Consider the following 15,809-nt stretch of genomic DNA (forward strand, 5'->3'; position numbering starts at 1 on the left):
ATTTTGCTGTGGATTGCATTGAATCTGTAGATCACCTTGGGTACTACTGACATCTTAAGAATATTAAGTCATTCTATCCATGGACACAGGATGTCTTGCCATTTAGTTAAGTTTTTTTAAATTTCTTTCATCCATATTTTGTAGTTTTCAGCGCCCAAATATTTCACCTTCTTGATTAAATTTATTGCTAGGTAGTTTATTATTTTTAGATGTTACTAGAAGTAGAATGACCTTCTTAATTTCCTCTTCAGACTGTTCATTGCTGGTGTATAGAAATACAACTGATTTTTGAGTATTAATCTTGTACTCTTGCTACTTTGGTGAAATTATTTACTAACTTTAGTAGCTTTCTTGTTGATTCTTTGAAATTTTCTATATATATGATCATGCCATCTGTGAATAGATATACTTTTTCCTTTTTCCTTTTTCCTTTCTAATTAGGATGGCTTTCTTTCTCTCTCTTCTCTCATTTTTCTGACAAGAACTTCCAGTACAATGTTGAAAAGCAGTGGTGAAAGTGGGTATCCCTGTCTTGTTCTTGATCTTAGGGGGAAAGCTTTCAATCTTTCACCATTGAGTATAATGTTAACTGTAGTTTTTTTCAGAAATGCTCTCTATTATGTTGAGGAAGATTCCCTTATTTTTAGTTTTATGAGTGTTTAATCATAAAAATGTGAGATTTTGTGGGGCCAGCCTGGCAGCGTAGTGGTTAAGTTCACGTGCTCTGCTTCGGCGGCCCGGGGTTTGCAGGTTCGGATCCCAGGCGTGGACCATGGACCTCTTGTCAAGTCATGCTGTGGCGGAGTCCCATATAAAGTAGAGGAAGATGGGCACAGATGTTAGCCCAGGGCCAATCTTCCTCAGCAAAAAGAGGAGGATTGGCATCAGATGTTAACTCAGGGCTAATCTTCCTCACACGCAATAAAAAAGTGTGGGATTTTGTCAAATGTTCTTTTGGTATCAATTGAGATGATCGTGTGTGTGTTTTTTTCCCTTAAGTTCTATTCATGCAATATGTTACACTGATTGGTTTTCTTATGTTGAACCACACTTTCATTCCTGAGATAAATTGCTTTTGGTCATAGTGTATAATCCTTTTAATGTACTGTTGGATTCAGGTTGCTAGTATTTTGTTGAGAATTCTTGCATTTTATATTCATAAAGTATATTGGTCTATAATTTTCTTTTCTTGTAATGTCTTTGTCTGGCTTTAGTATCAAGGCTTCATAGAATGAGTTGGGAAATAGAACCTCCTGTTCTATTTTTTGGGAGAGTTTGAGAAAGATTGGGCAATATATTTTTAAGAGCATTGGATTCAGATTTGAATTTACCTCATTATAAATGCCAGTTAAGCCACTTTCCAACTATGTGATCAATTATCAAACGTGTCTGAGCTTCAGTTTCTCATCTAAAAATAACAATTATTAGATTTTTATCGTTTGAAAAATGCAAGAGATATTTATAAATTACTTAGTACATTTTCTGCCATTTGTTTAATTGTTTAATAATTGGGGATTAGCACTCAGAGGTTTGTCACATAATTCATGTGATAGGCAACTTGGAAATACAACAGTCATTATTTAATTTATCTTCTCAACAGTTAATCTGTTCATAATTTTTTGTATTTCAGACATGGGGAACAAAGCAATGGCCATATCCTCAATAGATCTTCTTTAGCTATTCTCTTCCATCAAATTTACTAAAATTAAAAAAAAAAAAACAGTTTATGTTAACACTCTCTGTTCATTTAAGGATACTTTGGGTAATTAGCCACCTAAATATGACTAGTTGAGGTTTAAAATATTGCTTTTTAAAATAATTTTTAAAATTTTTCCAACAAATGGATGTCTTCAATCACCTTCTATACTTTATTTCCCCATAGTCTAATTATTATACTCAGCCTTCTAATATTTTATGAATAAGAGTGCCTCACGGATCTCACAATATGAAATTTCAGACTTGTCCGGTGCCTATGGCAGCTGGAGAAAAGGAGAAGCATAAAAAATTTGCAAAGCAAATATGTATATTGTGAAGATATCTAGTTTGTCTCAGCCTAAAGAGGGATCAAAATTACGCTCTTGTCTAGTGCTCCTATACAGCTCCTTCTACTCTCATTCTCTTTATGCTTTCTCACAAGCAGTGGCCTGTGGCACAGCTTGCAAAAGGACAACTCAAAATACCTCAGCTATCTCCTTACTTCTTAGCTTGGACAGCTCTCGTCAACGTATCTTGGGTTTTCTTTGCTCCTTTTGTCCTGTATTCAGAAACTCTGAGAATATATGCTCACCCTTATCCACTTGGAGGGAATTGACTGAAAACTATTTGCAGGAGTATGTCTGAGGGAAATCTAAATATCTGCACCACACACATCTACTGTTCTTGTTAGAGAGATTTGGGAATGGAATTATAATTTCCGTACTCTCTGACCTCAATTACAGGATGACTATTATGTTGTATCCTCTTATTTAAAAAAAAAATCCCAGGGCCAGTCCGGTGGCATAGCGGTTAAGTTCGTGCACTCTGCTTTGGCGGCCCAGGTTAGCAGGTTTGCATCCCGGGCACAGACCAGCACACCGCTTGTCAAGCCATGCTGTGGTGGTGTCCCATATAAAGCAGAGGAAGGTGGGCATGGATGTTAGCCCAGAGCCAATCTTCCTCAGCAAAAAGAGGAGGATTGGCAACAGTTGTTAGCTCAGGGCTAATCTCCCTCACACACACACACACACACACACACACACACACACACACAAAATCGCCAAATCACTTCATTCCTCATGTGAATCTCACCTCCTTGCTTTATATTTTTAGTTTCAGTAATCACTAATAGCCAAAAATCACACAGTCCATGACATGGAAATGCACTTTGCTGTTAGGTGATTAGCAGTTATAATTAGCAACAATTTGAACAATGAATATTATTTCCATGGTCTACACACTGCCCAGGTTTTTGGCTGCAGAAGTCTTGTTTCCGAGAATCTTTTTTCTTCATGACTAAGAGGACACTTACCTATTGGACTAGTTATGAGGTCCTAAAGGCAGCAAGAGACAATTCTATGGACAGGGTTCTACAATTCAGGGTAGAGTACCCACAGAACATTCACCCTCAGTATCACTAATACTACTACTTTTGATCCGAAATATTTGAACAAAGCTTACCTTATTTAAACTATCTGTTATGAGCCTTCTGAAGGAACAATCTCTCCACTCCCTTATCCTTCTCTGTGAGTCCATTTAAAACCAAGTGCTTTCTCATTGTCTCAGTCTTGAGTTCCCTAGGGTTTTATTCTTGGGCCATTGCTCATTCTTTCTTAATTTGAAATTCTTGGACAATAAGATCCATGTCATTGTTTTAACTATTACCTATATACTAATCATTAACAAATCTATGTTTGAAGCTCTGATCCCTTTCCTGAGTTTCGGTACTATATATTTAGTTACTTCTTGTACACAATTGTTTAATTAACAATAATTAACAGAAACCTCACATTAAACATGTGCAGAATTAAACGCTTCATCTTCTCCATCCTTATTTACAGTGCTAGTAAATGTGCCATCATCTACCCAGCCGTTAAAATCAGAAACAAAGGCCTAATTGAGACAGATTGTGGAAACAGGAATATTTGACAACTAAATATAGTGATTAGTGATTCAGCATTGATTTAGCACTATTAATGTGGCTATTACAGATACAGGAACAAGTAGATCTCTTCAATTAATTGTGCTTTTTTGTTTAAACTAAACATATAATATGGATTTTTTCTTAGAATAGGCCGTTCAAAGAGATACTTTCTGTTTTGAGCCTTTCAGTAAGATTTTGTTTCATCATTCTCAACTCCAGTTATAAGGTATACTGTAGTGCGCCTAATGATGTTTCAAGATATGAGAAAACAGCATGAGACTATTTAGTCCTTGCTCTGCTAATTCTTCCTTTCACCAGTGTTAGATTTTTCAAAATTTTTATCTTGTTTTCCTGTACTATCTGTTATAACATCTGTCAGCTCACTACTTCCATCTCACTGCTGTATCTCTAAGTTTCGCTCCTAATGTAAGTTAGGAAGCCAAAAGTGAAGGTTTTATGAAGTATATAGAAAGAAATAGCTACTGCATTCAGTGTGAAGGCTATAGTAATAAAACTCATACATTTTATTTGCAAAGCATCTTTCATTTATAGTTGAGCAACTAGTTGTGTTCAAGACTGTTGAGATTTAAAAAACATAATCTCAAAATTAAAAGATTTTTGCTCAAAATTGTTTTTATTTTTGTTATTTAAAAAAATGTGTTGGTAACTCTAGCCAAAGATATTTGCAATTTAAGAGCTAGATAACCATACCATCTTTGAAATTTATATTGAGAAGGAGAGGAAAACAGCAAACTCCTGGAATGCTCTGAAAGTGAAAGTAAGAAGTCCTCATGGGCTCGATTTTCACATATCTGGAATTATTTTCATTGCCTCATAAACATTTCACCCTTGCCAGAAATTTTCCTCAAAATGTAACCCACTCGTTCATTCATTCATTCATTCTATACAAACCAAATACCTAATACATGGAAAGCTCTACATTCAAGAAAGGGGCTGCAATGGTTAATGAGAGAAAGAATACTTTTCCTCATGGGGATTATATCTAGAGAAGATTTTCCAAAATGCTTCTAATATCGCTGAATTCCAAACAAGTCCATCACTCCATTTGTTAAAAATTCTTTCTCTTAAACTCTAAGACAAAGCTTTTTGTGCATTTTTATAAATTTGTAAAGTTCCCAAGTTATTCTTTAGAGTTCTTTTTCCATTTGGAATAGCAGTTCCCTTCATGAGCCTTAAATAATATGAGCTTTTCCTTTAATACAGATGCCATATCTCAGTTATATTTCTATATCCAGGGTCTATAATAGTGTATTTAACATGGTAGGTACATGACGAAACTTTGCTTAATGAAAGATAAGTAAAGGAGAATGTGGTTTTTTCTTCCTATGAGAGCTTCATGTGAAAGATGATGCTATCTCTACCTTACATTCTTCTCCTCACTATGGGACTCACTTTATGTTCAGCGGCTCATTAAAGACTATGACTGAAGTGTCTCCTGCCTTTTATCTCTCCACCAAAGACTTAATGTTCCTGATTGTCTCTGAAGCCAGCCTTACCCAGTCAGAACAGATGCAGCATCCTCAGTCGAATCTGCTTGGTCTTAATGGTGTAAACCACTGGATTGAGCACTGGAGGTGTGAAAATGTGAAGATAGGAAAGCAGTACACGGGTGCATGGGGAAACCTGTCTCCCAAATCTGTGGATCATGGACAGGCCAATCATAGATGTATAGAAGAGCAGCACAGCACAGATGTGGGAGATACAAGTGTTGAAGGCTTTAAGGCGCTGAGCCTTGGAGGCAATGGACAGCACTGTTTGGAGGATCAGCGCATAAGAGAGGACTGAGTCCACACCCAGAGTGGAGAGCACTACAAAGAGACCATAGGCACTGTTGATGTGGGTGTCAGCACAGGCCAGCTTCATGACATCTGGGTGCAGGCAGTAGGAGTGGGAAAGCAGGTGGTTCTGGCAGTAAGGCAGCTTCTTCAGCATGATGGGGGCTGGGATGTGGAGACCGATGCTGCGCACCACGATGGCCAGGCCCAAGCTGGCAATCCGGGGACTCGTGAGGATGGCGCCATAGCGCAGGGGGTTGCTGATGGCCACAAAACGATCAAAGGCCATGGTCAGCAGCACAGAGGACTCCATGATGGAGAAGGTGTGAATGAAGAAGAGCTGGGCCAGGCACACATCCACCGCCACCTCCCTGAGACCCAGCATATAGATGGGGAGCATGGTGGGCAGTGTGAAGGCAGACAGGCCCAGGTCGGTCACTGCCAGCATGGACAGAAAGTAGTACATGGGCTGATACAGGGAGGGCTCTGATCTCACCACCCACAGAATCAGGCTGTTCCCTGCCAGAGATGCCACATACATGGCACACAGAGGGATGGAGAGCCAGGTGTGCACAGCCTCAAGGCCTGGGAGGCCCGTTAGGAAGAAGGAGGTGCTGGTGTGGTTGGAGTCTGACATGATAACCAGGAGGGGCCCAACTCCAGGCAGAAGGGCAATCATAGACCCTAGAATCAAAGGAGTTTCTGAGTCAAATCCTGTTACATAAACCAAGATCTTGTAAAAACTCCCCAATATGTCTCTCTGAAAACCATGGCCGTGTAATTTGTCCAAGTATTTCCTCTAGTTCATAGATAAGGAACACTTGAAAATAAATTAGTTTGAATTATTAGAACAAATCTTGCCTACCTGGTAAGCCTGGGTCAGGAGCCACACAACAAAATTTACTCTAAAACCAGAGTTTGAAACATGACTCTGGAAAGGGACAGAGAGAGTACCGGTCTTAATTCTTCAGTATACATCTTGGTCAGTGAACTCTAGGTTCCAATATAGTTAGTGTGTCTGATCTGGGACCAGAATCTAGGTTCCTCACTTCCTGTCAAGTTCTCCTTCACACTGTCTTTCAATGGATGCTTCTCCATTGTGATGAATATGAGAATTTTGCAGACAGACATCCTCTTTCATAATTAAAACAACACAAAATGATTCCTCTTAACATATCAGCCCACTTTCATGAGCACACAAACACAACTTTATCACCCAATTTATGGCCAAAATTTTAGACATTTACACGAATATGATTCATTCTCAATGGAACTGTGCATGTGGGATATTAAACAGGAGGATTCTTAACTCATAGAATATTGAACAGATACCTTCAGCATTATACTGATGAGAATATAGAAACCAGAAAAAGACATTTACTTGCCGAGAAATCAGGACTTAGATCCACTTATAAAGTAAGTTCTGGAGAAATACAACAATCTGAGAGTAGATCTTCTGTCTTCCCTGTCTTCTCCCTTCAACCTTGGCCACTGTTTCGCTTCCTGCCACCTCAGATGCCTCCTGCATTTAATCCATTATGAGTTCTATTTTTTGAGAACACAGTGAAAGAGAGCTTACTCTGAAAGTGTTATACCTTCCCTTCTAATCATAAACAAAGAAAGGAAATTTCTGGAGTTTTCCAGAAATACAAAATATTAAAGAATAATAATCAATAAAGACAATTTAATTTTGATAAATCTTATTTAATCATATATTCAGAAGCTTTTTGTTGTTGTTTTTATTTAGATGACATTGACTTTCTGTTTATTTTATCATGTTCCCTCTCATATGTCTTGGGGAGTGCAATCCAGGACTCCTTTCTCTTTGAAAAAGAGATCCACATAATAATGAATTCTGTGACTTTTTTATCAGCAGGTAAATATGTGCAAGTGTTATTCATTACTTTTGTATTTCATTTAAAGCACTTGACAAAACATTTTCACATATACCATTTTAAAGAATCTCAACCCTCAGAGGTTGGCAGATTAGTTTTTCCAGACTAAGAAACTTAATCATTAAGAATTCGTAAGTACATAACTTTGCTAAGTCTCATGGATCATAAATGGAGAATCCAAGACTGGAAATAATTCTGTCTGACTCAGCGTTTTTTACTCCGGATACTGTTGTTTGTAGTTGAAGACATATGCCAGCTATTGATGAAGAGACTTATGACACTCACAAGCCTAATCCTCAAATCAAACTAAAAACTCCCATGAATTTTTATTTTTTTAAATTTCCTATATGACAGCCACTTCTGATTTTCCTCTTATATTCTACTTTATTATCTCCAGAATTAGATGGCTGCATTTTCATTCAATAATTAAACTATTCTATGAACTGTTCTAGATGCAGCACTTAGAACTATGAAGAAAATGATAAGGTCCCCAAAATAAGGGAGACATGAGTTAATATTTAAAATATGTGAAAAAAATAAAATAATGTGGAAAGAGAAGAGGTGTTATTTTATATTGAGAGTTTAGGGAATAGCTCTCTGAAGAGGAGACAATTGAAGAAAAAGCAAAATAGCAAGACAGAGCAAGATCGCTGGAGATCTGTGTGTGCATGGATGAGTGTGTGAGTGATTGTGTGGAATGTATAGAAATGAGTCAGGAAAAACCTCCAATTATTAGTTATGGATTATGAATTAAGTTAATTATGAATTAAGAGAAAAAGAACAACCTTAGACAAAGAAAGAAACCTTGCACCTCAGTGTCAAGCTCTGAGATGGGGCTGGTAAGGATGCTCAGTCACAAACACAGATTCATTTGTTGGGATGCCCCAAATGGTCTTACCATAGATCATTAAAGACCAAAAAGCATGTAGCAATTACAGTAAATTAGGACACTACGTTTTCCCTTATAGTTTACTGTGCAAGGTACCAAATTGTTAATAAGGTAATCTGTATGTTAGCTAAATTCTGCTGCTGTAGGAAATTGGACAAGCTGTTTTACCCCTTCTACATATAGGTTTTTTTTTTTTTTTTGGTGAGGAAGATTGGGCCTGAGCTAACATCTGTTGCCAATCTTCCTCTTTTTGCTTGAGGAACATCGTCCCTGAGCTAACATCTGTGCCATTATCCCTCTATTTTGTACGTGGGACGCCACGGCTTGACAAGCAGTGTGTAGGTCTGTGCCTGGGATTTGAACCCACAAACCCCGGGCCACCAGAACAGAGTGAGTGAACTTAACCACTATGCTACCTGGCTGGTCCCTACACATAGATTTTTGAATTTCTAGTCAGTTACTGAAAGATGGAACAAATGTGAAATAAGGTAAAGAAATACTCGAGGCCATTGATTGGGAAGAACTGTGTATTCAAATTAAGTGTCTGAATGTTCTCTTTCTATGAATTCTTCATCCTACATTCACCTTGCACTGTTTAATTTTAAATTAGAGAATAATTTTTAACATTTCTTTAACAAACTGAAAGTTCCCTCTCTTCACCCTTAGATTTCAAGTGCAGAAACACAAGCACAAGGGATGTCCATAGTGTAAGCAAGTCAGAATTTCTGACTTTATTTCACTTAGCCTTTGAGAAAATGGATCTATGAAAAAAGGCATTGAGATATTCATATATGTGGAGCATATGATTTTTGTATATATTGCACTAAGCTGACTGCCTAGAAGAGGAAGAGTTTTGTGAGTTTATGTGTGTGTGCATGTGTTTGTGTGTGTGCTTCTTTTAATTTTTAAAAAAATACTTGTTGAGTGAAGAAATTTAATGCTAAGAAGCATAAAAATATAGGTGAAAAGGCAAGGTACCTGTTTCTGGTCCTGGGTTCAGCACAAAAACACTGAAAGAAAAAATATTTGGACAAAACTTGAGCTTAAGAGCTATGTCTCCAAAGTGTTAAGAATGCACTATGAGCTTCTTCCCTACAGGAACTCTTTCTCTTGGCTTGTCAGCAGAATTCAGTCAGATGTGAACCTGTGACATCATGGAGAAGAAAAAGTGGGAAGCCATGCTGGATTTCCTAATGTCTATTTTCTTCTGCAACCACATTAGGATTCAGACCAACAACATTAAGAACCAATGTTCTGAAATGACAATGATATGAAATAATAAGAGAATGGGTTTCATGTTCACAAAGCATTCTCCTCTCAAACTGTATACATACACTCATATATACTATACTGATTTCAACTTTGCCATCTACTAAACAATGGAAATGGGTAAATTGTACTTCTTCATATAGCACACCAATTTCATAGATTTAATTAATGATAAAATAAGATAGCTCATGGAATAGTTCCTAGCATCCTGTAAAGTACTTGGGAAGTAGATGATTCTTATTATTTGTCTGTCCTTTAATTTTTTTCTTAAATTTACTGACCATACTCAAAATACAAGGAGGTTTTTCAAAGATGATTCCTTGAAGATTCAGAAATAATTGCAATTATTCTTGATCATCCAGGGTTTATTGATTTATATTATGATTCTGTTACCTTCCATCTTGCAAGAAGAAACAGACTGTCTTTTCAAACTATCTTCACAAACCAGCAACTTCACATACAATTCTGCTCCTCAAACTTTTCCTTGTCACAACTGCTCTTCCTTGGAGGGGCATGGAATCCATCTGCTTAGAGCTTCAGCTATACTTATTCCAGGTTGTATTTAAAGCAAGGAGGAATGTTGCTGGTGAGCTACCAATCTATTTCCTAATTGCCCATTTAATTGGTTTTATCTTTTATGACAGCACATTTGAGGCATTCTTCAGGAAACTCATCCAATAGCTCCCAGATGGTATCTGAAGATGAAGAGCCCCTTTTCTTCCTTTAAATCTTCACTATACTCTTATTTTTCAGGGTCTTAGATCAAAACATATTATTTACACTATTCTTAAATGAGCACTAATAAGAACCTTGCAAATGGCTTTACCCCTTTCCTCTCCAAAAGCCATGTTATTGACTCACCCACAAGGAGACAAGAGCTGAGATCATTTCTCACCCTTCTCCAGGGTACAATGGAAGGGAGTCCTCCATGAAGAATAAATCCACAGCAGATCAGCCACTTCCTGGGCATGATCCCTTGAGGAACACAACAGGCACTACGGGCTTTGGGGTAGCGATTTCCTTTAACCATGTCAATGCCAATCAAGTTTTGCAATGGACTATAAAGAGACTCTGTTGTGATTGAAAATCCTTTAGCCCTGTTCAAGTCCGATTTTTTCAGTTACTAAGTCCCTTTACATGGTGATTAAAAAGTAATTGGCCTGTTTGAGAGTACAAGCTTCAACATCAGAAAGACCTGAATTGAAGATGGTCTACACTGGTAATTATATAAGTTGCACAAGCTTTTTAGCCTAATTTTTCATGTCTGTAAAATATAATACAGCCATTGGGAAGTAATAGATATGTGGTTAACAACAAATGGCACTGGGGTTAAACTTTGTGGGTTTGAATCTCAACTCTGTCGCTTAATAGCTCTGAATATTTGGGCATGTTATTTAACCTCTCATTGACTCAGTTTCTTCATTGGTGCAATTGGAACTGTGAAAGAAACTAATGCACAATGTTGCTGTGTGGATTAAATGGAGTACTTCTTTAAAAAATTGTATAACAATGCTTGTCAATACTCAAATAATTACCTGTTATTTTAATATTATTATTTCATAAGAATATTGTATTTAATATAATATATGCAAATCACTTACTATCATTCTTTAAAAGATCACACATTAAACATTTAATAAATTATATTATTATTATTGTTATGTTCATACAAATGTAACAAAGAAACTTCCTATTATTTCAACAGAAATAATAAAAGTTCAATATAATGAAGGACTTTCCAGCTTTGAGGATATATCTGCAGTTAAATAAAAATCACAAATTTAGCCACAGCATTGAAACCAACATAGACAACGGATGCCCCTCAAAAATAATGTCTTGTAAAATTCTTTGTTTCCAAATATAGATGCAAAACAAAAGAACAAACTCAATTTGTTGTGGGCACACTTATTTGTCAAACCCCTGAGTATAAATGCAAGAAAATAGAGAGGCCCAAAAATCTTTCCACCTCAATGTTGTGTGTTATAAAGAAGTAATGAAATAATGGATAGAGAACATATTCCAACAAATAAACAACTCTAACTCTGGGCAAGATATATAAAATATATCAGACATTGAAAAATAGACAATGCAGAGCTATGACTCCTTGTGATAAAGGAAACATGAGGTGAACTCCGTCCATCCAAGCTTTCTGCCTGACAGCACTTTACAAGCTCAGACAGTGAAATTGAATGCAAATTGGGAGCAGCTCCTTCCTTACTTGAGAGAGAGAATAGAGAACTGATTTCAGATAAGCTATGATGGATCAAAACTTGGGGCACCTACAGTACAGGAAGAAGTTACAGAAGGAAGGAGTCCTATAAATCTGCTTAGGTGTCCACTTGAGGTTTTCACCAGATACTAAGCTGCAAAGTCACAAGGCAAGACTCCAGAAAGCTTGAAAGAGAACATCTCTGAGTGAAAAGAGTGGGCTATAAGTTGAATGAAGGTTCTAGAATTCATACAGTACTAGGATACATTGGACTTCCAACAAGGGAGAGTAGAAAGATCTCTTTTAATACCTTGGACATAGACTTGAAACCCTAGAAGGCCACAGCACAGGAGTAGGAGTATGTGGTGTAAGGCCTGAAATTAAGATTCAATATCATGTGCTGCTTTGACATCTGAAACTGGGAGGACATCAAAAATCCTAACCATGAATTTCTCTGCTTTCACCAGATATTCCCCATATCTGGTGGAAAAGTCTCCCTGCCCAGCTAGTTCCCCTAACAATCAGATCAGCTGCACTCCAAGTAATGGGTTTCACTTCCCTGCCAGCCCATGAAATTATTCAAACAAGTGGGTCACATCCTCATGTGGGAATGAGGGGTAACCCCACCTTCTTGTTATTACAGAGTCTGCCTCCCATATCTCCTGCTTGTTCACTCTGTTCCCATGTGCGACGCATGCCTGGCATGTAGTGTCCTCCTTCCTAGTCTATGAGGACCTATGACTAATAAACTACTGTCAATCTTATCTTTCCTGTGTTGAGTGCCATGCTTTCACCATACCCACAACCCTAGGGTGGGAATCGCTTCCTCAACAATGAGGTGAATAGAAAGTGATCAAAAGAGAATACTGTAACTCAAGAGTAAGGGCTAATAAGCATGCACCCTAATAAAACTTAAAACCAAGATGTAAAAACATCTACACGATCTTGCAATACGTTAACTGCCTGCCATATCAAATCAGATTCTCTTTATATAAGACAATATGACCCAGATTCTCAATAACATAGCATCTATAATGCCCATGGGCATGTAAAAAGCAGACAAATGAAAAAGCAGAAAAATAGAAGACAGCAAACAGTCATTAGAAAGAGATCCAGGATGAACAGAGATTCTGAAATTAGAAGAAAAGAGCTCTAAAACAGCTATGATCAATACGTTCAGACATTTAAAGAACAATATAGATATAAAGAGACATTTATATATGTTTTAAAATATATATAGTGAAAAAAAAAATATATATATATATAATCCAGCACCATGGAGTTTCTTCTAGCTTCCTGCACTTGCTTTTTGGAACATGACTCTCTATGCTTTGTCAAAACTCATAGAATTGTAAACCACAAAGTGTGAACTTTGCTGTATATAACTTAAAAAAGGAAAAAGAAATGTTAGTGGATCCCATTTCACAGTCTTGTATGGTAGATTGTGAAAAAATATTTAATCTATTTTTATTAAAAATATACGACATAGTCTCCATGAAGGACTTGATGGGAAAATGAGCTGATCTAAGTGACTTGGGAAAATGGTGTTTTGATGGGGCACTGTATGGTTAAAGATGAAAAGAACTGCACATAAACTTTGTACTCAAGCTGGTAAATTTGTTTCCAACAGGAGTTCGGATTAATAATATTGAAACTATTTATATGTATACAAAGAATGAACCCATGAGAAAATAAACTGTAGATAAAAGTATCCAGATTTCTCACTGCAGAGAAAGAAAGAACAAATAAGGAATATTTTTAAAGTGGTATAAGAAAAAAAAATCCTTATAACATTGTTTTAGTCTATTAAAATTGTTTTTCATAATTAAAGAAGAAATAAAGACATTTCAGATGAGTAAAACTGCGCTAGAAAAGAATGTTAAAGTTTTTCAGACTGAAAGGAAATGATGCCAGGTATAAATTTGGACATATGCTAAAAAATAAGAGTATTACATATAGTAAATATGAAGGTAAATATAATTTTTCTCATTTAATAATTTATTTACGTGACAATTTACTGTATAACACAAATCATGGTGTATTCATAAAGTAAACTATTATTCAGCAATAGAAAGGAATAAAATACAAAAAGCACATGGATAGATCTCAATAGAATCATGCTGAGAGAAAGAAGCCAGACTAATAGCAAAAGAGGTATATATTTTATGAATATGCTTATGTAAAATTATAGAAAGATGCAAACTAATGGGTAGTAACAAAGCCATCTCAGTGTTTGAGACATATTGGGTGAAAAAAGATATCAGGGAAGGAGTACAAAAGAGCAAGAAGAAACTTTTGGGGATGATGGAGATGCTCATTACATTGATAGTGGTGATGATTTCATGGATGTATACATATGTCAAATTTATCACATTGTACACCATAAATATGTGCAATTTTAATGTCAATTAAATCTCAATAAAACTGTTAAAATTGAATTTTAGTAAAATAGACATGCATGAGATTTTGTGAGATCATGATAATGGTTTCCTAACCTAACAGAGAATGTGGTAGGAGGGTAACAAAAGATATCTCCAATGCCTTGATAATAGATTTATATTTGTGGGATCGGGGGTTGTAAAGGGATATCAAAGGAGAAAGCACTGGTAATTACAGGCAAAGTTACAAGAAGAACTAATGGTCAGATGTCAGAAACTACTAAGTGTTCATGGGGCATCCCAACTATTTTTGTGTTTCTGGAATGCAGGATCTGTCGAGAGATGAGATTAGAACAAGAAAGGCTTTATTTGCCATGCTTGAATATTTCATCTTCCTAGTGTTCACATAAAACACATCGCTTCATAGAAGTGTCTCTTGAAATCCCATCGATCAAATGAAATCCATCTTTCTGTGTGTCTTCACTCTAAGCTGTGCTGTCTGCCACCAAAGCATCTGCGACTTACTGGAGAATTACATGTTTACAATCCTATTTCCCCTTAGGATTTAAACTTCTCACACCAAGGAAACAATATTCTATTTTGTTTTCTTTATACTTTGAATAAGAGGTGGCCCAGCATAGGTGAATAAATATGATTTAAATGAATGACTCCGTAGGGGAGAAACCAAATATTGGTAACATGTTTCCTTTCTCCTTTCCATCGCAACACTGTAAATAACTTTACAGTACAATCTGGTCCAAAGTATTAGTTCTTAAGTGAAAGACTTACATGACCTATTACTGGTTATGTGTTCAACAGACGAATTCTATTAGAGAAGTTACATAAAGTTTTAGTCCAAGAAGAAAGATACCATGACAAAGTGAGCACATTTACTTCTCTAGTTTTAACTTGTTTATGAGAGCCTTGTCAATTGTCATAAAAATAGTCTTCCAGGACGTCTACTTTGCTTATTTTTTTTAATCTTCCCTAAAGGACCAAAGGAAAATTAAGTTGTACATGGTATCTATCATCCAAAAACTGTAGCATCTCCTGGTAGTTTACGAAGGCACAGAATACCCCATGTATCTATTAGGAAGTGAGGAGTATAGCTTTAACTTCATTCAGAGGGCTGGAGAATATTGGAGGCTGTGTCCACCTGTCATTTTCATATGTCATAGAGCTTAGAGGAATATTGAGCTGCATAATACCCACATTGTGACACACTTTATTATAATAATCAAGATATATATTTCTTTAAATGCATTTAAAATTTTTGAAATATTTTATTTGGTTTATATTTTTTCAGTGTAATCCATATCTGTAGTTATTATGCAAATAAGAAGAAAAACAAATTTTGATTTTACATATTTGCCAAATTTTCAGAAAGTACAACCAAGTGAGGCCGTTTTGAATTACTTTTGTAGGAATATAGGTTTTTAGTTGGAAGATATTTTAGATGTCACTGAATCTGTCTTTTCAAATATGCTGGCTTTTACCTGAAGATGATACTCTCTCAAGAGGCCATTTCCCTTATAATAATCTGAGTCTTTTATAGGCTGGTATTGACTTTCACAGAATGGTTTTTCCTATTAAACAAAGATTGTTCTAACGACTGAAGAAACACCATAATACATTTCCGTCAGTGTTTTTGAATAATTAACTGAGTGATCAAACAGAAGTTATAGACTTCCTCCTCTCTGAGATGTCTTCAGTCAGCAAGCTGATTGTCTCAACCAATAATTTATCCCTGTGGC

At 36.3% G+C, this 15,809-nt stretch overlaps 1 protein-coding gene across 1 annotated transcript; it reads right to left on the bottom strand.

The window, feature by feature from the left end:
• Positions 1-5,140: 5,140 nt before the first annotated feature.
• Positions 5,141-6,055, bottom strand: LOC131409056 (olfactory receptor 51G2-like). The gene has a single exon (XM_058546256.1). It carries the CDS (start codon positions 6,050-6,052, stop codon positions 5,141-5,143), a length of 912 nt encoding a protein of 303 aa, XP_058402239.1. The 5' UTR covers positions 6,053-6,055.
• Positions 6,056-15,809: the final 9,754 nt, after the last annotated feature.

The sequence above is a fragment of the Diceros bicornis genome, chromosome 7 (genome assembly GCF_020826845.1).
Source record: "Diceros bicornis minor isolate mBicDic1 chromosome 7, mDicBic1.mat.cur, whole genome shotgun sequence".
NCBI classification, from domain to species: domain Eukaryota; kingdom Metazoa; phylum Chordata; class Mammalia; order Perissodactyla; family Rhinocerotidae; genus Diceros; species Diceros bicornis.

What these genes read in the sequence shown, in the direction of transcription:
- LOC131409056 (XM_058546256.1), bottom strand. Translation starts at nt 6,052, where the DNA reads ATGTCAGACTCCAACCACACCAGCACCTCCTTCTTCCTAACGGGCCTC.